The sequence below is a fragment of the Brachycentrus maculatus genome, unplaced genomic scaffold (assembly GCF_059751285.1).
Source record: "Brachycentrus maculatus isolate JH-2025_06_01 unplaced genomic scaffold, ASM5975128v1 h1tg000144l, whole genome shotgun sequence".
Lineage (NCBI taxonomy): Eukaryota > Metazoa > Arthropoda > Insecta > Trichoptera > Brachycentridae > Brachycentrus > Brachycentrus maculatus.
The window spans coordinates 367,077-393,677 of record NW_028280897.1 but is presented as its reverse complement, the minus strand read 5'-3'; the positions used below and the strand labels follow the sequence as shown (position 1 = coordinate 393,677).

At 33.8% G+C, this 26,601-nt stretch overlaps 2 protein-coding genes across 4 annotated transcripts in view; one reads left to right on the top strand and one right to left on the bottom strand.

The window, feature by feature from the left end:
• The first annotated feature begins 627 nt into the window (after positions 1-627).
• LOC148308874 (putative cytochrome P450 303a1) lies at positions 628-2,558 on the top strand. Its single transcript, XM_088260969.1, has 3 exons — positions 628-1,685; positions 1,912-2,029; positions 2,238-2,558. Exons 1-3 carry the CDS (start codon positions 628-630, stop codon positions 2,556-2,558), a joined length of 1,497 nt encoding a protein of 498 aa, XP_088117095.1.
• A 7,760-nt stretch (positions 2,559-10,318) lies between these two features.
• The window catches only part of Mgat4a (alpha-1,3-mannosyl-glycoprotein 4-beta-N-acetylglucosaminyltransferase a), a 193,547-nt gene continuing 177,264 nt past the window's right edge, over positions 10,319-26,601 (bottom strand). Inside the window, exons 4-10 of one of the 3 annotated variants that reach the window (XM_088260851.1) lie at positions 25,914-26,081; positions 18,555-18,876; positions 16,571-17,015; positions 15,979-16,086; positions 13,968-14,164; positions 11,302-11,545; positions 10,319-10,825 (exon numbers count right to left, since the gene is read on the bottom strand). In XM_088260851.1, coding sequence (XP_088116977.1) covers positions 10,796-10,825; positions 11,302-11,545; positions 13,968-14,164; positions 15,979-16,086; positions 16,571-17,015; positions 18,555-18,876; positions 25,914-26,081 — 1,514 coding nt within the window. In that variant the 3' untranslated portion in view covers positions 10,319-10,795. Of the gene's footprint in view, positions 10,826-11,301; positions 11,546-13,967; positions 14,165-15,978; positions 16,087-16,570; positions 17,016-18,554; positions 18,877-25,913; positions 26,082-26,601 lie in introns of those variants that run through there. The other 2 variants (XM_088260852.1, XM_088260853.1) reach the window with 2 other exon arrangements.

Below are 26,601 nucleotides of genomic sequence, written 5' to 3'. Positions count from 1 at the left end.
CCTGATGTAATTATATTACCAAGTTTGCTTGATATGAAACTTGTTTGATTGGAGCGAGTAATGTTTGAATTCAGATATCAGGAAATACACACTTTATGATACATATCCCATATGAACACTATCTAAATTATGTGCGTGCTATAAACTACAAGTTGCGTGATTATATTGTGTCTTATATAATATAAAACATGTTATGTTTTGATTACTCACAATATTGTGATGGCTGTGCAAACTAACTACTTGCATATAGCACGGCGTGCATTTCTATTTTAAATAATGCGAATAATTACAGCAACATATCGTTTATTGATTTTGTCTGATTTGAAGAATATTGCGTATATTTTACATTATACACATGGTACTGAAGAGTCAATACCAACATATAAAATTAATAGATGGAGTCATTTTGTAATGATTTTTATTTATAAGATTTTCCAACACGGACAATTTTTTTCATACGCAGAAAATATTGAGCGTTACACTCTGTCATTTACTGATTTAATTGATCACTATATGAATTTAAATATCATATGCACCTTTATATACCTTTGGTATTTCATTCCGTGTTACGAGGAGAATTCTGGAGAACCTAATTATGTATTTGTGTCGGGTCGTGTCCACCGCAGGATGTGGATAGCGGTGGCGCTATTCGCGGTGCTGGTGGTGCTAAGGATGTACCTGGACACGCGCAAGCCCGCGCACTTCCCCCCGGGGCCGGCGTGGCTGCCCGTGCTGGGCAGCGCGCTCGCGGTGGCTCGGCAGCGCGCGCGCTCCAAGTACCTGTTCAAGGCGGCGCACAGCCTCTGCCGGCGCTACGGGCGCGGCGTGCTCGGCCTGCGCGTGGGCAAGGACTGCATCGTCATCCCGTGCGACCTGGCCTCGGCGCGCGAGATGCTGCTCAACGAGGACATCGACGGCCGGCCGCAGGGCATCTTCTACGAGACGCGCACGTGGGGCGAGCGGCGCGGGCTCGTGCTCACGGATGGGGAGGCGTGGCGCGAGCAGCGGCGCTTCATCGTGCGCCACCTCAAGGAGTTCGGCTTCGGGCGGCGCGGCATGGCCGAGCTCGTCCGCTCCGAGGCGGAGCAGCTCCTGGCTGACATGTCCGCCAAGCTCGAGGAGGACAACAACCACAGCGCCGTCGTCAGCATGCACGACGCCTTCAACGTGTACGTGCTCAACACGCTGTGGTCCATGATGGCCGGAGTCAGGTACAGCCCCGAGGACGCCGAGATGAAGCGCCTCCAAGAGCTGCTGTTCGAGCTCTTCTCCAACATCGACATGGTGGGAACGCTCTTCAGCCACTTTCCATTCCTGAGGTTTATCGCTCCCGGGATGTCCGGATACAATCAGTTTCTACTAATTCACAAGCGAATATGGCAGTTTCTGAGAGCGGAATTGGATATCCACCAAAAGAGATTCAACCCGGATAACGAGGACAGAGATTTCATGGACGTGTATATCCGAATGTTGGAGTCTCCAGAGCGGAAAGGCAGCTTCACGGAGTCGCAGCTCCTCGCGGTGTGCATGGACATGTTCATGGCCGGATCGGAGACGACGAGCAAGAGTTTGGGATTTGCGTTCCTATATCTCGTACGAGAGCAGGAAGTTCAAAAGAAGGCTCAGTTTGAGATCGACGCTGTTATAGGAAGAGAAAGACTTCCCACACTAGACGATAGAGCGAAGTAAGTATGCATTTATTATTCAATTCGACCCCTTCCGCTTTCTTCGACCCCTTTAAAAACGAATCTCCTCAAACTAACCGCTATAGTATTTGTTTTTATTATGTCGTAATTAAAGAATGCAATATGTCATTTAATTATCGTACCTTAAAATAATATGTAACATATAATATGTAATTTTAAGCTTTTTTTAGAAAATGAGAATAATGTTGCGTGTGAATATTTTCAGAATGCCATACAACGAAGCTGTTGTTTTAGAAGCCATTCGCCACTTTATGGGAAGAACTTTTGGAATACCACATCGTGCCCTTAAGGATACCAATCTGTGTGGATATACTGTGCCAAAGGTAAAACATATATATATATATATATATATATATATATATATATATATATATATATATATATATATATATATATATATATATATATATATATTAAATTGAAAGAAATATTTTTATTATACACCTTAAACTACTATATTTACTAATAATGTTTAGTGTTTAATTGTGTACTTTATTCCGCCATTGTTGAAAAGAAGCTCACATTTGACAGGACGCAATGGTGGTCGCGAACTTCTACGGCATCCTCATGAACGACGATATCTTCGAGAAGGCGCAAGAGTTTCGTCCGGAGAGGTTCCTGGTGGACGGCAAAGTGGTGATTCCGGACAGCTACTTCCCGTTCGGGCTGGGCAAGCACCGCTGCATGGGAGAGGTGCTGGCCAGATCCAACATCTTCATGTTCACGGTCACCATGCTGCAGAGCTTCGCGTTCCAGCTGCCTCCGGGCGAAGAGATGCCGACTGTCGAGCCCATAGACGGGGCCACCCCATCCGTAGCTCCCTTCCGAGCCTTGGTTGTACGGAGGAGGTAAAAGCGTCACAATACGTAGTCGAGTGGAAAATGGACTAGCCACATAGAATAGCGCGTGTATAATACTTAAGGGATTTGATCCACGTGGAAATCACCGTATGTAGATGACTTTAGCTTACTTCTGAACCTTTATTTTCCACGTCCTTTATAAAAGTAATTTATACCGAAAAGAACATTCATGATTTTTACTGAATAGATGTTAAGTTAAAGTTATGTCGATTTTTGTCAGGAATCAAAAAAGAGTTGTTAAATAAAATAAAATAAATAATCCCACTTCTATCAAAATAATAATTAAGGTTAAAATTTACGTTTTTTCATACGATTTAGGAAGAAACTTTACACGTTGACAGTTAGCATGAACTCTAATAAAATAAAGGTCTAGTCATGCGTAATGTGAGGTAAATATTGAAAAGACAATCCGTAAAATATTACAAAAATGTGTCAAGTATGGATATGAATTATCATTGAAATTTCAATATGTGTAACGAAGGCAGCTGTGTTCGTTTTGAGTTTTTGACACACGGGTTTTCTGATCGGCAACAAAGATTATCGGCAATTTACTAGAGAATGTGATGATTTTGACGCTGTACGATGGTAATAATTATCTTACTTATATCTACATATAAATATTGAAATCAGACTGGATTGTGTTTGTCTTTGTTTACATATTTCCAAATATCAAACGTAGAAAGAGTGGAACAGGCTCCGTGGCGCAGTTGGGTTCAGTTCCAGCAGTGAAACCTGCGCCAAGGGTTCGAATTCGAAAAAATTGTAATAGAATTTAAGAACGATTTATGGATGTTAATAGGTCTGAGTATTGCAACATTTTTTCATACCCTTTTCTTATTTTTCTAACCCTTATCCGCGTCCAGAGGCGCATAGGGCAATGCGTTGTATCAACATAGCGTTTTCTTAATCGTTAATTGTGTAAGGGGAGGTGATCAGTCCTTCGCTTCAGCCCAGAGTGGTATTAACTCTTTCATCTGGGGTCGGTCGAGCGTAGGTTAATGAGTGGCGCGGGCGTATTCCGTTCATATATAAGGCAGCATATAAATCATAAAAACATTTTTAAATTTCCGGTAAAAAAACAAGAAATATAAACTCTGACCTTCAACATCATGATGTTTTTTTATTGTAGTTTCTCACGTGCACTAAATTTATGTTTTAAATAAGCTAAAACTAATTATAAAAATCAAAAGTAATAACGGGACAGTTCCGAGTTAAAAAATGCTTTGGTGAAAATTCAACAGATGTCACTGTGAACCTTAATTATCGTGATAAGCAAAACACAGTAACACAGCAAACGGCGATTGGCGGACTGAGGACAGTAAAACCTACACTAGTAGTATAAGGTGTGTTAAATAGGGTTAAAAATAGTGTGTATTTATTTTGAACCCCCCTGGGAATCGAACCCAAGGTTAATAAAGCTCATTCTTCCCTTTCTACAGGTAACTAAGTCTTCAGAGTCACAATAGACTTGACATGGTCGCGGTGACATAAGGGATGCAAGATCCCTTGACCCCCGAGGAAAAAAAAGTCTTCAGTATGTAGGCATCGCGAGTAATATACATTTTTTATAACTCTTGTAATTCTATGCCTTTTTATACAGGTAATTCAATTTCGATCAACACGTCTCTTGGCCACATTTTCGCTCAAATTACAATAAAAAATCTTTGATTTGAACTTTCAACATATGTAGATTGTACTGTAATTTTACTTACCTACATAAATGAATCAAGAAAACATATTTTCATTATAATAAAAAAAACATCTGGCTGATATTAAATTCAGTATCTTTTATTTATTAATATTGTCGATTAAAAAAAACACAGGTTTGTAAATAACTCATTGTATATGAATAATGATAAACAATAAAATGTCAAAGATGAATTGTGAAAAATACAGAATAGGCCTTTTGAGATTCAAAATCTAATATACTTTTTATATATAATAAAAACTGTTACTAGTAACTTAATCCATTACTGTTAATGTTGAGTCAAATAGTAACTTGTTTGTTTTCAGTCATAAATATGCCAAATAAGTTTAGTTCATGTTCAAGTTATTGTATAATGTAAATAAATATATAAATTACTAAAAATATTTAAAAAGCAACAATACCATACTTCTGGCATTGGCTAGATGCCATTGATCAAATTTTTAAATGTATATGTCAAAATTGTATTTTTTTTATATTTGTAAATTAGCGTGTAATTTGATCATTTTATTCTGAAATATTATCTATTTATTAAAGTAAATAAAATGTAGATATAATAATTAAATGTAACTGTAATAAATAATAAATACATTCAATGGACTATTCTTCAACTCTTATCCCCACCTATTGTGATTATATGAGACATATAGTCGATTGTAAATTATATGAGACATTTTGTCGATCGTAGGACTTTGGGCGATATTCCTCAGCATCAAGTAGTTTAGATATCTTTGACATAAGTTCCTATTTTTTTTGGTTACTTTGACTTCCTAACAAAATGTTTCAACAACGGGTTTTCAAATGCCAAATTTATTAAAAAAAAACATTTAGTAGTAGTCTACAAATGAAATTACATTAATGAATACTACGTAGTTATCTTATATTATTTATTGGTTTGGAATTAACTTTATTAAATAACACGATGATCTAAATGTTAAAGAAATAAAACGCACAGATAAGACCACATTCTAGAGTTAATTTATGTAAACATTTAGGTAAACATCCAAACCTTTTGAGAACATCTGTGGTTCTCATTATCGCATTTCCTTTCCATTTATTAGGTTACTAAATAAAAATAAATATAATTCAGCTACAACATTTGTATTTATTTGAAAAACAATTGAAGGGTTAGGAGTTAAAGGATAAAATAAAACCATTTGTACATATGCTTCGTATATATTTACGTAATTTGACTTCACAATTAATTATAGCTTAGCGGAAAACATATTGATATTACTGAAATTAGCAAATCAACAATATATGAATACATTTTATAAGTACACTGACTAGGTACCATTTTAATGGTAACTTACATACATTCATAATGTTAAACACCGATTATTAGTTTATTATATGGATGGAGACCAAACACCGAACATTCTCCTTTCCGAGAGAATAGTGTGTTAGCTGGTTCAGTTGAATGTCTCCTCGTCTACAGGACAAAGTTATGTTTATATCTAACGTGGATTTATCATATAAGGGAATACATTTAACATTAAAAGCGTTGTAATATAATTATACAGTTATATTGAGTTTGCACGATTAGAAGCTTAAATAATGTAATGCGATATATTAGCTAATAGTAATGTGTAACATACAATGCACTCCAAACAAAAAATTAATTTTGTTTAAAAAAATACATGTGGCAGATTTTTTTTAAAACAATAATTACAAAATGCATGATTATTGTTTTAAAACATATTTGCACAAATACACAAGTAATCAAAACAAATGTCAATTTTTGTCATGAAGTAAATTTGGTAAGTTTTCATGGTGTACCTACATACATTACTGTGTGTTATTTTGTTGTTATAATTTTGGCAAATGACGTTGGCATAACACAATTGTTAATATATTATAAACCCGCATTCTTAACGAGACTTGTGTTTAGAGTATAAATTATATATACAAAACTAGTAACATCTACATATCAAGGAAAAATTAGTTAGAAGTACGAAAAAATATTTATTTATATTGAATATATATTATAATTACGTACTGTATATTTAAAAAAAAGCTTTATTTTGCATATGATGCGTAACGATAATTTACAAATGAATTTTTGCAGCATGAATATCCGAATATGAACTTTTTTTTCACAAAATATATTTTTCAATGAATGGATTGGGTTGAAATTCATGCTTCAGTCGACATTAAACTTTACTTTTTTTAAATATCACAGGGAATATACAGGGGAATAAAACCACATATTTATAAAATAGTACAATTATAAACGTGTCACGCTGCCAATATTATAAAATATTTAATTAGGTATATATATCATTCATATTTTGGTAAAATTTTTAAAAGTACAAGTTGATTATAAATAAAGTTAACTATCAATACAGACATGTTTACAAACACATTCAACTCGGGATGGCCAGAATTTTGCGACGAGTGTTTCGCCTTCTGATGGCATTTTGACTCATAAAAAAAAACTTCTTCTGAAAAAATATCTCTCAAAAACAAAAATTAATATCTATGACTCAAAATTGTTTGTTGACCTAAACTCATTCTGGTAATATTTATTTTGTGACAAATGTTTTTTGGTTCGAGAGCATATTGGTGCGAGAGCAACGATTGAGTTTTGAAACACAGCGTCATTCCGATGCGGTTCCCTGTGCACCAGGTGCAGATAGGGGCTAGAATAGAGAGAGATTTGGTTCACCCAGTGAATGCGATGTAATATAAACAAAGTTACAATCTTATTTTATATAATACATTATATAGGTATGTAAAATAGTAACAATAGCAACAGAAATACGCTTATAATTATATTCATTTTTTTAACACAATTATAGGATTTTTTTAAATAGTAAACTTAATCAAAAGTTGCATGAAAAAGGAACCAAGGAATTATTTATTTTCTCTCAAAAATAAGATATTTAACATTATGAATAAAAACTGCCTGATTCAACATTATCAGAATGCTGTGCAAATTTTATAAAACAACTTTCAAAGATTACAATATGAAATATTTTGAAACTTAATCAATATATAAACTCTATAACATACCTTTCTCGAATTCCTTCATTCAATAATTGAAGAATCATAAGGGAAGACTATATTTATATGTAAGCAATAACTTAGTACAGACTTAATTATGAAAAAAAAATTAATACTTATGAAACTGGAAGAAACTAAAATACTTTGTGACCATTGTAAGCAGATATTACAAATAATTTTGTATTCATAAATGCTCAATTGGGATGTGTGAAATTTATCAAACTGGACTCACATTCCTCTGTTCCACCAAAACTTGTTGTGTTATGTCAAAGCATTATATGAGGAAAACATAAATGTCAGTACAGCGGTAATAAATTAAAAGTGCTTCTATGAAAACGTTTTCAAATTGTTGACATACACATCGAAATATTCTTAATGTGTACAAAATTATATAACACTGTTAAATCCATACAAACAAAATAAAATGTGAAACATAACAGTGCAATAATGATCTGTGTTATTATTGGTGAGACGATTCAAACATTTTTTTCTCTTAAACAAGTGATACTTCATTAAGAATGGCGTGTTATTTCTAAGTGGTCTTCAAACGCATACACATTTGTTATTTTATTACATTTTCAATCAATGCCGAGGGCACATTTAACAATGCTTGTTTAGTAAAGTATATTTTACTAACTTGTTGGCACGGATCATCCGACCATGGATAACAGGGCTGATGATAAAATCTATTTAGTTTTTATTCACTTCCATTATCCTTTTGTTAACCCTTACGATGCCGGAAGGCATTGATATAGCCGTACCCAGCAGGCCATGATTTTTTCAACAAAAATGTGAAAGGTCTTAGAAAAATGACTGTAATTTTGATAATATCGGTATATTCTAATTAAAAAAATGATATTGGCTTGCGACAAGCTTAAACGAGAGAGCGTTTACTCGCTCATTTTGTATGGCCGACCTGGCTATGGCGGAATTAGAGAGTGCGTTAACGCGCTCGTGGCATCAAACCGGTTGATAGCTCTTCATTAAAAAGTTTGTGGTTATTGAATGACTTACTGGATAATGGGGTATCTTGTAAAGTTTTATTGCATAATACTCAAAATATTATTAATATTTTATTTTATTGCATAAGTTCCTTTTACTAAATGTGGTACATGGTTTCTACATTTTTGGTCTTGTCATTCTAGGACTGTTGTATCATTTACCGAAAGGGTTTCTAAGTATTATATGTGTGAGTATTTTTTTAAATGCACATGTTAATTTAGCATATAGTTGGATGTTGTTTTTAGCATATATGTAGTTGTTAATTATTGTAATTTGTTGAATATTTCCTAGATGGGACATTAAGTATTACTTTAGTAATGACAATAACATTTAGAAGTGGATCACACGTACCACTCCATCTAGTAATCCCGTACCCCAGAACAGAATGAGGAATACAAAAAAAATGATACAAGGCCAAGGACGGAAAAAATGAGTGTGTATTGGTGCTGTGCACACAAAAAAATCTTAAAAAATTAGAAATTTCAAAAGTTACATTCAAAGACAGAACTTCGAAAGACAGTCCTATGATAAATCCAAACGATTCCCATGAAAATAAATGAACTTAATATACTTAAAATCTACCGTAACTAATCGATATCTTACTCAATTAGGATTTTAAAAAGTATGTATAACTTTAAAGATGTTGTACCACTGCACTAAGCACAAGAGGAGTATCTGCGTTCTAAACTAATTGGAGAAATGAGTCGATTAATATTTAACTCTTCCCGTTTGCAACATTGTAACTTCGCATTTTTACACTATACGTAGAGAATTTAAAATTATGGGCTGGGATCCCATGGTAAAGTTTGAAATATTGTTATTTTTTATATCCCAAAGAAGACTACTAACAGTTAAAACCACTTTGCAATATGAAGTATCTTCTCTATAAAAAGCCTAGAGAAAAATACGTTTAAGATAAGTGCCGAGGGTATGAGGTTGACTGCAAATTGGCCACGGAGCTGATGGAGCCATCAGTGCAGCACGAGGCCGTGATGAAAGGACATCGCCTGCAGGCGAGGCGTGATATGAGCCGGCCAACAGCGTGAACCATCATCAGTCAAGTCAGAGAGAGAATACAAGTAGCTTACATGTTCGATAGACGAAAAACCTTACTTCTCTCTATAAATATAGCTATACTTTCTTAAGAAATTTGCAAAAACCCTGCGGAATCCGAATTTGTCTAATCTTATAAATATCTTAAGGGTTCAGTTACCCCTCCTGTGCTTAGTTCGCAAAACAATTCAAATCATTGTAAACATTAATAAATTCAGTTTTAATTTTTAACAAAAGTTTGACTATCCTGAATTTGTAATTTTAATAATATTGAATAAAAATTGTTTTACATATCTTAAAAATTTGCAATAATAACAAAGAGCTTGTATTGACTATTATCAATTATTTTAACCTTTTTTAAATAAAAAATTAATAAATATAGTTAAACAAGCAAAAATAACAACAATAATTATGATATGAAAAAAAAATAACCAAAACATTGAATTTCTTGGTAACATATAAATCAATATGTATACATTATGTTGGTCCATAACAAATTGACTTAAAAAATTGATTTAAAAAAGAATCAATAGTACAAAGATATAAATAATTATACTGTGATTCTAGACCAGAACCTTCGGAAGTCGCATTTGCTGCTCCAGCTGAACTAAGCAGTCAACCTTAGTCAAGAACTTGACCATTCCGGATTACATTGGATATAATCATACTTTTTCATACATATTATTTTGAATCGTTGTATTATTTCTTCATTTTATATATAATTAATTTATTGTATTTAAAAAGTTAAGCACTCTTAACCATTAATTTAGTAGCAGATAAATATAGTGAAAGTGAAAATGGCATACATGGATCAGAATACAAAGTGTGAATTAAGTAAAATTGAGACTTATTTTATAAAAGAAGATAAATATTTTTCTGAAAGTCGTATTTTTTATAAGAATACTTATTTGTTATTAGAATATCCGATGAAAATGTCGAGAGTATTACGGGATGTAATGACAACTGGTTTAAATAAGATAAATAAATGTTACAAAATATGTTAAATATATATATATATATATATATATATATATGACTAGCCAAATATGTATATACGTTGACTATAACAGTAGTCACATTGTGTGAATACCAGAGCACACTTATTTAAAAAGCCAAGAACTGTTACAAAAATCACTTGGTGAACTAAAAATAAGTAAGACTAGCAATTCCTGTTTTTGTTGTTGCTCCGAGTCCAGAATTTCACAAACAATGTCTCAATACTTTGAATGAATAACCCTGTAATTCTATTTATTTACAAAGAAAACAGTACCTGACAACTTATAAGTTAACTTCAACATTCATTACAGTGTGGAGACATGTGCACTGTATACATATACATATACATACATTATTATAATTATTGTGCCTAAATAGGGGTAGGGGGGAAACGCCTTGAATATCCTTGGGTGATACGCTTTCGACAGAGGAAAAGTCAACATTCAGATTGTTCCCAATTTAAGTAGTCAACTTTGCCTTAACTCTTCAAAGTGTATCTAAAAAAATACATTCCAAATATTATTTTGATGAAAAATTCTACCACCAATGAAAATCATTATACCACAAAAAAAAATACATATTTTGTTCAATATATTGCATATTTAAGCCAATTCTTTACAAACATTATAAATTTTAGTCACAAATACATATGTGTATTCACATATATTTTATCTTTAAAAAAAAAAGGAGAGACATAGGATCAAAAAAGTCAATCATAACTCAATAACGATTATCAGCCAATTTTTGAGTCCATTGCGTAATCCTCAAGGTTTAATAATACTTAAGGTCAACAGTTATAATTAATTAATGACAGAATAGCAATATCATATATCTTTTTGATACAGAATTTTGTAGAATTAAACTAAATTACGATATTAAGAATGAAAAATTAAAGATAATTAGTCTATATTGAAAAGGCCCTACAAGTTGGTAATTTAAGTGCATAAATAGAAAAGATCAGGTTGGAACTTACTTCACTCAGTATTACCCAGTTCTCGCTTTCAGTATGCACCTTCAGTTTCACGGCGTTAACTTTCCCAATAGAATGGTCGACAGTTCCATCAGCTATGCCTAAATTATCGAATCGTCCAACAACAATGAAGCCGTCAGAAGTAGAGTTGGGGTGAGATGGTTGACTATTTACTGGTAAAACTTCAACCGAGGTGTTATAAAATTTGTCCGAGAGATGTTCCACATTACCACTGCGCAGAAGAAATCTAGAAACCATTTTCCAAAATTTTTATATGTGTAAAATAAATTAATTGCACAAATGGGGAATTTATATATTTTTAAAAAAATCATTCAAATATTTAAAAATAATCATAATGTTTAAACAAACAATATAAAAAATAACAATTAATTTATATTTTCTATTTTAGAGACAATAATTTCCAAACATAATCGCATTTTTTATTGTACTTAAAGCTGGTTATTTATAAAAACTAACTGAGATTCACACTGTTCAAATAAAAACCGAATACACATTTAAAAAGTAAATTTCATAACCCGTTAGCAGTGACAGACACGCACGTCTGTGATATGACACAAATGTATCTGCTGTATGACCATCTCAGTTAAGTGTGTGATTCTGCAGTACATATGATTTTAATTCTAATTTTTCATAACTAATCATGCAAATGGTCATAAACTTTCACATAAAATAAGATTTACTCATGGAAATGACTTTTATTAAAGTGTGAAATCAATAAAAACTATTAGTAAATGATTTTTAAAAAAAGAAACAATCGTCACCAAAAAATAAATAGTTTTCTTCTTCGCTATGCACTTCAGAGTCGCTTGGTAAAATAATTACATCTCTGAAAACAATTTATTCCGAAATAAATACTCATAACATTTATATGCATATATGACGCAGTAACAGCAATACAAACCAATTATATAAGAACATATAAAACGCAAGAGTCATGAAAATCATTTTTAAAACCCTGTCTTCTTTCCCTATTCCCCATAATTATTTAAATATCTATCTTTACATTTATACAATATGTATTCAGCTTCTTCTTCTCTGTCTGAACTCAATACAGCGGTTGCAGCCTTATGGAGTTGGGACATGGGACAACGTTTTTTAATAAATTTTATTTTATTTGCAGTAAATAAAATTTATAAAATGTTGTATATTATTATTGCACCAATGTAATTGCACAGTATTTTAATAATGTTCTATTACGGCGTTTTTTTGGCTAGAGTAAGACAAAATAAATATTATTCTCAGCAGGCAAAATGCTCTTTACCCAAAGATATTGGTATTATTAATAAAGATCTTAGCAATTTTTTTCAAATAACTTGTCAGTTTAATCTGGTCCAATGTCACGTAACTGAATGAAATATTAAAATTAAAAAAAAATAATAAATGTATGTAAATAGCAGGGTAAAAAAGGTTGAAAAAAATTATAAGAATTAGTCACTATTTTTAAATGTTTTCATCTGTTGGATTGAGAAGTAAAATGAGTAAAAATTTGAGGATAGATGAAAAACGATAAGAATTACTCTTTATTACATTTTATTTAGTGTCAAATATATAAACTGTAAAAATACCATGGAAAATGGCAGTTTTACATATATACGCCACAAATATATTAAGTAAAAGCGTGCAGAAACTAATCAAATTATGAAATATTGTGCAAAAGGAAAAGAAAATGTAATAATTGATTAATTATTAGTAGTGCAAATGCAATAAAACATCTTCAAATCGTATCAGTAAAATTATCATTGCTTATTTAAGACAGACTTAACTATTAAAAAGATTTAAGGAAAATTCATCGTGCAAATTTGTAACCTCTGCAAAAAAAATTAAGAGAAAGAATGTAAATTCTACAATGGACAACTAATTTGACCTGCTAGCTCAAGCTTCATGCCGAAACCAATCGAAGATACGAAACTATCTCGGCACGCAATTACATCATTAAACAGCTCCACATTATTACCATCAGAAAAGTGCCTAACTAGTTACTAATAACCAGCTTGTAATACAGAACTATACGGAATGTTACACTGGCCAATGTTAAGCGACTTAAATACTAGTGGTTGATGTACAAATGGAATGACAAAGTTGGCATTTCACTTGTCTTTAATCTTATAGTCAGTATTAGTGAACAAAACTCGCTCAAATGAAATGAAAAGACCCACATACGTGTCAAACTTTAAACTTCGTTTAAAAAAATCATGTTTTACCAATTTGTCTTAGAGATGATATTTTGACAGCATTTAAGCTACATTCATCCATTATTTGCCTGATTCTTGTTTCGGTTTGATATATTAAGGTTGGCATTGCATTTCTGGTAATGGAGTGTCCTATTTGTTCTAACCGATTTCAGTGCAGTAGTCACTGTTCCCAACATTTACATTGCAGGTTACTAATTAAATAGAAATGGTGACATATATAAAAAAATTATCAAATAATGTTATTTGGGGGAGCGAATTAAAAATTATGGCTTGAATAATAAATTGAATACAATGCAGAGCTAACCTTTGTTTAGTTGTGCGACGTCGAAAGCCACCGTTTCCCGTTAATCCCGCTTATTATTAACTAATGGTCTTGGCAGAGCATGCGGGATAATTGAATTGGACGTCGCGCGACCAGTAAAGGTTTAGTAAAATGTTGATGTGTACAAGAAATACCTGGAAAGCATGATGGGATTTTGGAATGTAAATATCAGGTGATCCCCTTGCTGCGGTACTAGTCCCCAGAAGTAAGTCTCGCCGAGATAGGCCCGTTTGGGAGTGTATTGTTTGTACGCCCGGATATTGCAAGTGACGGAGGCCAATGGCGGGTTCACGTGCGGGAAAAAAAGGGAGACCTTACCAAACTGTTTATCCTAAAATGTGAAATCATAAATGGAAATAAAACAACCATGCTTCCATATGCCATATGCTAAGCGTTAGAGTGCAAATAGATTAAAGAATCAATTTCAATTACATCAAAATAACGAAAATATATTAAAACTACAAATTTTAGATCTGACGATATATATTTAGACATGCCCAATGATTGATGATGAATCAGCATAAAATGCGAAAACCTTGTATTAACCTTATTCTTTCTTTTTTTATTCACATCTGATGCCTGATAGAAAAAGATAATGCAACATCATGATGGTATATAATTTGCTACAAATGCCAAGTTTAACCCCCGAAGATCATAAATCAAGACGTGTATACGGATGTCTAAATAGAGATGATGTATGTTATTTCAGAAATGGAGTATAGAAATATAACAATTTACAGGACATTTTACCTGTAATCGGGTGACTTTAATTATCAATACCTACTGCGTAACATTTACTATTTTGCCCATAATTGCCTCATAAAAATGGAAAAATTCCAAGTTTTAAATTATTTGTGACAGTAAAGAAACTTTGTGAAAGAAAATAGCTATTCTCTTTTGAAAAGTGAAAAACTATCTATTTTTCAAGAGATGAATGTTCCAACTGATATACAAGCGGTTGATAAACTTGGAAAAGTGCTAGAAATATGGATGTTCAATAATAACGCTTTACAAGTGTATGTAGTGGCCACTCGACCCACCCAGTAGTGTTACTAGTAGTGGGAATATTACTATTACATATATATTCCCTTCACATAATAAGATACTTCATCTCTCTTGAGACACATAAAATCAATTTTGCTTTTTAGTAATGAAGGGATGTTTTAGGTATGATTATCATATATTAATTGGACATGTCGAAATATCTCTGTCAAATAAATGAATCTGAAATAATCATAATCAAACCAATCATATATAATATTTCTGAAGCAAAAATGTCAAAATATCAAATTGTATAAAAGTAAAAATAACCTGCTAAAATAAAGAAATTTAAAAGAGTTTCACGTTGATCAGTATTGTGCTTTTTTGTGAGTAATCAAAGTTTTGTTAAAAGAAGACTCATGCAAAACTACCCCATCCATATATTTAAAAAAAATCTCTGTTAGCATACTTCTAACTACTGAATAAGCCCAAAACGTTAAAACATACCTTATAAAATAAAAATTTTACACAAGTGTCATATTTGTTGTTTAATTTGTTCAAGTTAGAAATGTTTCACTTGATATTGTGAAGAATTAGAGGTATAATACTATCGACGCAATGACACACTCATCGCGCAAATAAATGAGATGTTATTTTGTACGATTTGAATGATTACTTTAAATATGTATATCGATGATTTTTAAAGAAAAGATAGTAAAGAAAAAAAATAATTTACTATACTTTAATAAAGTGGAACAATTTTTTTTAACATCCCATAAACTTTGGATATGTAAAACTTACACAAGCTACTAGAAATATTTAAAGTATTTAAATAACGGGCTTGATTTATTTAAAATATAATTATGAGGATATAGTACAAGTAATGTGTAAGTGTCAATAATAAAATACGAGTATCAGCAAGTCTTTTAGCTTAAAGGAAATTTATTTCAGAATTAATATGTAGTTATTTGTTATGATTGCAAGTGTAATGAGAAAAAAAAACAATTAAATATTCAATATTGTCCGAGAACTTTAATGTGCATATTATAAATATATTATTAAATTATATGGAAAAGATACATATAGAAATAAAAATAATAATAACAATTAACGTTTACAAATAATAATAAACTGTTTATTATAGATATATTGTAGTAACATTACCTTCAACCTTTGTATCTTTCCCTTGAGGGATGAATAAGTGCCAATATGTTGGAATAGAGATGGTTTATAGTGAACCCACACTTGGGACTTATCAAGACGACATTGCTTCTGTAAAACCAATAAAAAAAACATTTTTGAAAAACTGTAGATTTAATATAAGTATGCGAAAAAAATAAACAGAAAAAATTGTGCATTTTTATGTGTTCATAATTACTCAGTTTCTCTATCGATCTTGATCACTGAAATATTTCGTTTTTTTATCCGTATTTATGCAAAACTAACCCACATAAGATGCTTCCTTTGTGCTTATATTTTAAACACATAATACCAAAACCAAAGGCATACAACTATTGAAAATCATTTAAAGCATTTACTTTGTGGTTTGTCATTTTTACTTATTTATTTTTTTACAAAAATGTTAATAATATTATTAAATAACCACTCACCGAGATTTTTATGTCTACCGGTTTCGAGACGTACCCATTTGAAAATCATTTATATTTTCATTGAGTATTTGTGTTGTGCGTGAGAAATCCCACCGCAGTGATAGAGGATAATTTGCTGGGCATTAAAAATGGCAATAAATACTTACAGAACCCTTCTCTCCGTAGTTGCAAATCTTGGTAATGACAAGATAATCAAGCAGCCAGTCCACTGGCTTGTCGTTGAAAAACATCTGAATGAAGGTGATAGCCCAAGGTAGTTCGGCAGATTTGAAGAGCTTTCCGATGAATCCCAGTTGGCAGAAGTCGAGGACAAACCAGTTTGGCTTCTTTGAAGTAATCTCGATGGCGTAGTCTTTCATTGTAGTGATGAAGTTATGTTTTGCCAAGATGTCATCTTCGAGTTGGACGTAGAAGGTCCCCTTGGGCTGAGCGTAGGACATGAGGAAGACAAAGTCCAGGTTTTGTTTGGTCCTCCATTTGACCCTCTCCATGGAATCACCCAAAGTGAGCCTCAACTTGTCCATGTCAGGGTAGTATGTGTCCGGCGGAGACAACACTTCAATGAGACCAGACTCAACATGGTGGGGGAACCTAAAATCACACATGTTATGAGCTAGAGAGTTGTCATTGTTATTCATTTCTGAATGAGAAACTTAAACAAATGGAAAAATAAATTGAATTCTTGCGAGTCAGTGTAAAACAACAACAATGACTCTATCAATTTATAAAATAATATTTACTAATTAAATTGACTTTTTTTGTCATCAAGTATCTATAATACCTGTCACTAATTTGTTCATATCAAGAAACCATTTACCCGAAAGCATTTTTGAATATTTGCTTGGATTGTATGCCAGGGCAAAATAAGACTAGGTGGATAAATCTTGGTACAATTGGAAAGATTAAGAAAGAGTCTAATATGTAGATTTTGTGGACCGAATGAATGATAAAGTAATTATCAAAAGAACATATATAGCTGCTATGGGATATAATGGGAATATATATCAGACCAGCATGATAAATATTTTGACTTTTGTTGCCTGCAAAATAAAATGCTAAGGAGAAGATAATTTTAATTTTGTTTGATGTATTTTTTGCCATGACTTAAAGTAAAATATCTCCTTGAATATTTACTAAATCTATCTCCTTATAATTATAAAGCATATTTTTGCAAAATAAAAGGTTGCACGAATAGTCTGCTTCGATTAATTCCACTCCGTTGCTCATGACATCGGTTCACTGACTACGTCCGTGGGGAGGATGTCGTACTTAATACAGGTTGAAGTTTGATAAGAAATTAACAAATCGAAATAAGCGGAAGGTGTTGAACAAATTTGCATAACTTAATGAAGATTCAGAGTAACCGTTCAGTGAGGAATAAACAAATTTACCATAAATGTTTAATACATTGTTTAATCTTACAGAGATTGAGTCAGCCCTAAAATTTTAATATGTGTTCACAAACAAGTCATCTAAATTCGTGTTAATCCAATAAACAATGTATTTGGTAAATTTACAAAACATAAACAACAGCCACAGATGAGATGCATAATTATTCAGGAAAATCACGGCGATTGGGGAGAAAAAGAAGGCAGTAGGTGTGTCACACAGAATTTAATTGTTGCGCCGAATGCCCCTAGTTTTAAACGATAATTTTTATTTGGCTTAAATACAATATTTCTATAAATCATTAATTTTCTTTTAAATATCTAGATAAATTAATTTTACTTTACATGTAAAGTAAAATTATATATCCATACTCTTTTACATTGGAAACATATCTTGTGCAGTTTTTTTCATCATTATTTCAATAATTGTAAATGTTAAAATGTGATTTGAAACCTTCCACAGATACAGATAAATATAAAGCTTTCACGAGGGTAACAGAATGAGTTAACGTTAGATCTCAAACTTTACACCTCTTAGTTCAAATGAAAGATGACTAGTTTTCATCTTCATAACGCCAGTCAAACTATCAAAACGATTTTTTTCAAATTATTTTTGCGCCTTAGAGAAATTGCCTGTACATGAAATGGTCAGTTTGCAGTATTGCAACTAATACTCGGAAGATGGCAACCCAGTTGGCTGCTTTTTCTGCGGGGGCGCAGTGAGGAGCGCAATGACATTTACCTGATCTCGATTTGCTTGGCCGTGAGCAGCACGTACTCCAGGTCGGTCTCGGCCACGAACACGATGATGAGGGTGTCGGCCGCCTCGGCGGAGGTCATGGCCTCGATGAGGTTCTGCAGCGTGGCCATGAGGTAGTTCTCCTTGTCACGGCGCACGGTGGGCACGCCGAGCACCATGGACACGCCCGTGCGGCCGCCGGTGAGTAGGTAGGCCGGCCGCACGCTCTGCGCGTCCTCCAGCAGGTGCGGCAGGAAGTAGTACGAGGTCGGGAAGTGCAGCGGCTTTAGGTTCATCTCGTTCAGCCCGCCGGCGGCTCGCAGACCTGCAAACAAACCATTCCAACAACATTTTACTATCTGATAATAATTCAAATAATAAATTGACATAGTTAATAAAGCGTCATTTTCGTACAATACTACATCAAGGGTAGTATGGCAAATGAATCTTTAATTTTTTTTGTTTAGTAATTTTACAGAACAGTTACATAAATACATTTACATAAACGAGTGACAAAAACCGGTATTTGTACCAATTCAATTACAAAATTTCACATATCGCTCACTTCTTTCAAGAACGACATAAATCAAAAATCGTTAATTTTCAGTTGCGCATGTTTTCAGAATGCCCAAAAAATGTACTATATCCCAGCAAAAGAGGCATATTTTTAACTTGATATTTACCCGCTACAGGGCAGAAAATGTTGTTTTTGCATTTTGAAGAAAAGGTATTGTTTAATAATTTTTTTAAATTAACTAAATATTTTTCAAATGGAGAAAAACATTCAGGTTTTACCTAAAAAGATCTGTTGCACAGTAAAAAGTTCAATAAGTGGATTGATATTTATTTTTAATACATTGTGTTATATTTTTAAACTTTAAAAACATTCTCCTGAAAAATCAAGTTTTTTGATTTATGACGTTCTTGAAAGGAGTGCGCGATATGTAATTTAATATAAATACACAGAAGGGGGACAGGAGAGAGGAAAGGTCAAAGCTCAAATCCAAGACAAATTGTATGAAATGTATGTATGTATGAGTGTGTCTGTGTATGTAATAAACTATAATATATATTTTATGTAATATTTGATGTAAATTGTTATGTACATAAAAGAAATAATAAATAAATAAATGAGAAATACATTTTAAAGTCGACTGTCATCTATTGGGCACGATGAAGAACTCGTACATCCAATTGGATAAAGATTGTATGTGTATTTTGGTGAAAATACAATAGATGTCTCTATATACGATGGAAGAGAGCGATAAACGATTCCTCCACGTGGGAAGGGAGCAGGCAGTTATTATTCTGAAATATAATTAATATTATTTTATATTGTTGTTTTTATTCGCTCTGTTCATTTTTTAAATATTTCTTTCATTAAAATAAAATGTTATATAATATTGATGGTTTGAATTTGACCCACGCAGGCGCCGCGCCGTGGCTTACTCGGGTAGACGCTCGACCGTGAAACTGGCGTCACAAGATCCTTTCTCCCCCAGATTTCTCTTTCACAATATACCCATCGATAACTTATCCCACAGGTTACGGAAAATTCTTTTGAAACGCATTTTTAAATGTAAAACAGTATTTAACATAAAGTGATTTTATTAGGATGATTACGATGGGCGTTTTTTTAGCTGAGCTCGCATGAAACGAAATGAATTGGGACCAATGTTCAGAATTGTACATAAACCTAATCGCCGGCAGAGTTTGCCGATGCGCCGATTATTCCGAATCCCTGACCTGTCCATGTCCAAATATTTTAAATACTTATTCGTGCCAATTTTTATTCAGCCTTCCTCTGCTTCTATTTCTAACTAAATTTGCCTTATATATTTGTTTTACTGTTCTTCCCTCACTCATTCGTTCCCCATGTCCAAACCATCTCAAAACACACACGTATCTTAATTAGATCGGTAATGATAATCTCAGCTTTTCCTTATTTCACTATTCGAACATCCATCATACATCATTCCTACACACAATCGTCCGAGTGATCGCATTTCGACTGGATGCAGTCGATTTTCGTCCTTCTTTCGCCAACTTGACGCTTCACTTTCGTGCACAAATTCGACTGGTTATAAAAACTGCAGCACGACTAATTCGGATTTTTTCGCTAGTAAATTTTGACCTTTAATTTAATCTTCTTGCACGACTATAGCTAGACCCTGAATAGATAATAATATACTCATATCCAATGCCAAACGCATTAACACCGAGTCTAGGCCGTAAACTGGCCCTTAACCATTTAAAGCCGAGTGTTAATTTAAATGAACCAATTTTCAATCGACCTTTATCGTCACTCACTTTATCGGTGCATATATCGATACTTGACCGCTAAAATATACGAAGTCGTAGATCGTAGATCATTTTACGAGAAACGAAAAATACGTAACTAACTAACTAACCATCAAGCCGCTCTCCGCAGGGGTAGACAGAGAGAACAGAACGCCATACCTATCTGTCTTTGCAAACATTCTACGCTTCTTCCACTTTCTCATACATACCCGTCGATTATTTGGGAAAATACGTTCAGTACCTAAACACATTAATTTATATTTAAATACAAAATGCTCCAAGATGATTCGCGTGTTCGATAGGTATTAGTATTTGGACACACTCTAAATGTTGTTAATAAATTATCTGGTCAAATTATAAGCTTAAATCTTCTTCTTCTTCATCTTCTTGCTCAATGCTGAGCGTCGTGGTCTTCTGGAATGTCAGGCACTTGGTGCACAAGTCCTCTCCATTCTTCCCGGTCCTGGGCCAACTTGATGGCAGCGTTTAGCGAGGATCCGGTTAATTCCTTTATTTGGTCTGTCCATCTTGTTGGAGACCGTCCTCTTGCCCGCTTGCCTTCAACTGTACCTGTTACTACCAGTTTTTCAAGACTCTTCTCGTTCTTTCTGGCGATATGCCCAAAGTAAGACAGAATCCTTTTCCTGCAAGTAGTGGAGAGTCTTTCTGTCACTGACAGTTCGCGGAGAATGGAGACGTTTGTGCGTCTTGCAGTCCAAGGAATGCGCAGCATCCTCCTAAGCTTAAATAATATAAATAAAAATGTTATTTTCTGGCGTTTCTCATGTGTGTGATTATAATCCAGGATTCGGACCTCACATACTAATATAAGAGTTTCTGCTTAATGAAAAGCTTCTTTACATCTCACCAATAAATGTCTCTAGTGAAGTTCTAGTGATTCAAGAACAAGGTTTCTAAATTGGTTCATATATATGGAACTTCCAAGAATTTGAGTAGTGTGGTTGTCAATAATGGGTAGAATTGGTGAATGTTACACGTGTGTAAAGTGATCACTTAAACCAGCCTATGACGGTCGTCAGCCCCGTAAATGCCCAGACTTCCATATTCTTCTTCATCTTTGATGAGATGTCAAAAAAAAAGACATATTTTTCATATCTACCCCTTTCTCTATCCTTACTATCCAACCAACAGACAAGTTTCTAAAAAAAGAGGCTTTGCGGGTTATTTGTTTTTTTTTTTAATTATTACAAAATTTGTGAAAATTTTGTGGTAAGACGATTCCACATTTGAACAAACTTATATCTTAGATCGTTTGGCCGTACAGAGAAGTTTCATCCTGCCAACTCTATGCTTCACTTCGGTACATTAGGGTTGGAACCGTAACTCCGTTGTATATTGCCATTGTTGTAGCATTTGCTGATAGTATTTTTTATTAATGTACTAACAATACTAAATTTTGTTAATATTTAATGAATCCAAACGCCAATGTCTATTTCCTACGGAGACTGCGAATACGATGACGGTTGTGTTCAACAGTTTCAAGAACAAAAAGTTCTCTCTACCCTCGTGAGTCTGTTCTATAAAAATGGTTTACGATTATTTTTGACTAAACGAAAAGCGCTGGAAAGACGCAACCCTGTTATGTCACTAGACTTTGATCTATCATTGTAGATCGTTTTTTCAGCAATTCCGAGCATTCTCTCGCGCGTGCTCGACATTTACCAAAAGTAAAACGATATTATTTTATCACATGTTTTCATTGGTCAGAAATCGAAAAAAGGTTAAGTGAAAAATTATTTGCAAAAACCAGCTGACAATGTGACGTTCCTTGAACGAACAAGTTGCAGAGCATAAGAGAGATGGTGATTTACCAAAATAATTTTTTTTGGGTAAGGGTGATATACTACCTGTACACTCCTCGGGCAAGGATCGGCCTTATTTTTTTTCCGTTACAGGGCCAAATTTTAACAGGATTTTGAACACGGCGAATATCAAAATTTTATCTTTACAACAAAATACCATATTTTCGAGTTGTCATAGTCTAAAAACGGAAGTGAGATACGGTTTGCGTTTTTACGGCCTCTGTAGCCCAGCGATAGTACTTTGCAATGTTGATAGTGTTCGTTAAAATTAACAAATTTAAAACGAGTGAGGAAAAAACCCCGATAATTCTCAAACCCCAAAGGGTTTTCGAGAATTCAATACTTTTTTATGTGAAAGCGATAACTCTTTAACTGAAAGGGTAGAGTGATTCTTTGAAGCAAAGTAACGTCAGCACTTTTATTCTTTTCAAATCAATAAAACTCTCAATTCGCAAATATATTATTAGAACGGCTCGAAAGGTACTTAATTTTTATTCGGTAGTTGAGTAAATTAATGTCAAAATGAACGAAAAATCTGAGAAATAAGTAAACAAGAAAAGTGGGTACAAGGAATATTTTTATGATATCTTTCCGCCGCTCTTAGGCAACTTTGTAACGAAGAAAATGATAAAACTGTGATTTTAACAAAATTCGACATGTAACAAAAATAAAACTTTGCCCTATATAAAAAGATTTTTACCTCAAAAAGTTCTGCCTGGAAGGGCGATTCGCGAAATTGTTTTTCTTTCCGAAAAAGTTAACCTTTAAATATACAAAGAAAAAAAAACGCAAGAGGTAAAATTATAAACACGATATTTTCAATATAATACAATATAATGAGGAAGTCTGATGTTTTTTTTAAAGAATAATTTAACAACACATTAATGCCGCTACGATGGAACACGAGCGGGCGTTAAACGTCGCAAACTAGTGTAAAATACTTTATTCAAAATATTTTGAGTGTGTCCAAATCCTTGTTCACAAATCTGGGAGTTATTTATATATTGATATCACAACAAAGATGAAGCAGAATATGGAAACGCTCATATTTAGCGAGCTTATGACTTGTCATGGCTGGTTTAAGTGATCACTTTATAGCGCATGTTACACGTGTATAAAGCGATCACTTAGACAAGCCTATGATAGGTAGTAAGTCCTGCAAATATCCAGACATCTATATGCTTCTTCATCTTTGTTGAGATTTAAATAAGAATTACTTCTTAGTAAGTCATATAAATAAAACAGAAAGATGCCTCACAAGACTGTTGACATAAATTCCATGTAAGCTATTGTCTCTTTTGTGACAAATATCTACGCGGTGCACAAAGTTTGAATATGAGACTTGTGAAATCGCACTTTTATTTCAGTCGTATGAAACCATTTTAAAATATATTTTTCTTGTTTTACCAAAGAAAAAAATGCTGTTTACAAAATTGCGCGTGCAGTACCTTACACCTGATAGGAGGGAAATTCATTAAAAATTATATATACTTAATAGCAATTATTTTTAGTATATAGAGACATATTGTAAATATTTTTAGTCGGTGTTTGAACATGTCCTAATAAAACGAAACGCGTCACATATCATATATTTAAATAAAGTAGAATTAAATCCATCAACCGTGTTTAATTTAGGATATATTACACAACAATTAAAATTGTTGTATATTGTAAAACGTCCTTGAAAAAGACGCAATTTAAATTTCCCATTTATATTTTTTTTAATGTTCTATTTATATCCACTAAATGCACATAACTAAGTTAATGACGAAAAAACAACGAAAGAAAATCAGGGTTAAAATTCGTGTCATAAATTTGAGTGTCTTAAAAAGCCACTGCGTGCCGGTTGCAGATGGAAGACAATAAAGCAAGCAAACGTTACTATCCGACTGTGCGAGCTCACTTTTCTTCTCGACAAAAGAGCAAAGACTTGCCGATCTTTTGTCGGTGTAAGCAGGGAGGCGCCTTTGTGCAGGAAACGGCTCAATTTATCGGTTCTCACTCGCTGAATTCATTTCTCTTTACCATTTCAATGGGAATTAATTAATCATCCGATTTAAATCGCCCGTGTCCTAATAAGAAATCAATACTTCTTCTACAGGTCTATTCCGTGAAAGTTGTTAACGGCTATATTAAATATGTAGCTTGTTATAAAAGCTTTAATTTCATAGATTATATAAGTGAAAAAATATGTGGTTCCAACTCTAATATATGGAAGCGAAGCATAGAGTTGGTAAAAGAAGGATAAAACTAGACTGAATGCAGTCGAAATGCTATCTTTCAGTACGGCAAACCGATGTGCGATAGATGTTCAAATGGTGAAACAAGGAAAGAATTCAAGGTTGAAAAAAGAGTTATCGATTAAATTTAGAAAGGTGTGTTGAAATGGTTTGAGCATATGGAACAAATAAGTGACTAAAACAAATTTATGATGCGAATTTAGTTGAAAATATAAGTAGAGGAAGACCGAGAAAATGATCGAGTATTTGAAATCCTTGAAAGTGGTCAGGTCAGGAGTCGGAATGGTCGGCAGGTATGTAGAGGAGATGCGTGAATGTGGAAGAGGCGAAGATTGTTTGGAAAGACATTGGTGTGGCGTTCTATTCTCTCTGCTGATGATCAGATAGTTGAGTTAGAATTTATCAAAACTTCAACTCAGATTTTCGTGGAGTATTATTTGACATGGCATCGTTGAAAGAACTCATCCGTTAACTGATTCGTTAGGTTCGTTAGGGACCTCGCTCCGCCAGCTCCTCGAGCCCCCGTACAATAAGTGCTGTCCCACCGCATTCCCAGATCTGATACAGAAGCATCTAGCTTTCCCGACAGACCTTCTCTTGCAAAGCAATTTTGTTATGTGATAGTGCATGTTAGACCTCGGCTCTTAATGCATATTTGTGCTGCAACCCCTAGTGCATGTTGGTCTTCGGGTCGACGAAAATCGCATGTGTTAAACTTTTTGTGTGGTTTTAAGTGTGTAAATAGTGCTATGGTAGTGCCGGATAGTATTGTTTGCATTCTGTGGTAGTGATTATCCCGACGAAGAGACGGGTACGTCTCGAAACCGGTTGACATAAAAATCTCGTCACGAGTGGTTAATAAACTAATATTAATAACATTTTTATAAAAATATATAAAAATAAAAGAAATTTTATTTATGAATTAAGATGCGAAATGCATAGAAAATGAGAAACAAAAATGTAGCCAAGTGCAGGCAATAAGTGAAAAGTGCAGTTACCCGTCATGTTGTTGAGGACGGCGCGCACGTTGGGCGGCGGCGCGGCGCGCGGCGGCGGCGGCGGGCGCGGCGCCTCCTCGGCGCGCGAGCGGTACACGGCCTCCAGGTACTGCAGCCGCACCTGCAGCTCCGCCAGCCGCTGCACCATGGCCATCTCGTGCGACATGTCTGCAAGAAACAAACCGTAGGTTTTTTCATTTATTGATTCGGCACTTTCACTCACCATTTTTAATTTAAGTTTTACTTAGTAAATGACACTCTCTCTTAAAATCCTACCCCTCTTCAACCTTCAACGTCCCGAGGACACAACTCTAAAATTTAGACTTAAATTCACATAGGGTGTTTGAAAGTAATGCGGAATGCGTCGAAACACGTGTCAACAGATTTTAAAAAATAGTAGTATTTACTAAGTAAAACTTAAATAAGACGGTTTTTGTAAAAATCGAACACCAAAGACAGCTTCTTCATCTCCTAATTTCCTAATTCTTCTTCAGCCACTTTCGAGTACCTACTCCCCCTTTCAGTTTCCGCTACATCCAATTCTCACCATTTCCCAACCAGTTTGGACTGACGTTTTTGCGGATGTCGTCCAGCCGTCGGGTATTTGGTCGCCAAGATCGTTGGTCTACTTCAATATATGCAGCTACTCTTTCACCGACAACTGTAATCTAGTTTTTTGTCGAATTCA

Excerpts from the sequence above, each read along its gene's own strand:
- LOC148308874 (XM_088260969.1), top strand. The coding sequence starts at position 628 with ATGTGGATAGCGGTGGCGCTATTCGCGGTGCTGGTGGTGCTAAGGATG. Across the intron at positions 1,686-1,911 it reads ACACTAGACGATAGAGCGAA|AATGCCATACAACGAAGCTG; the intron begins GTAAGTATGCAT and ends GAATATTTTCAG. Across the intron at positions 2,030-2,237 it reads GTGGATATACTGTGCCAAAG|GACGCAATGGTGGTCGCGAA; the intron begins GTAAAACATATA and ends CACATTTGACAG.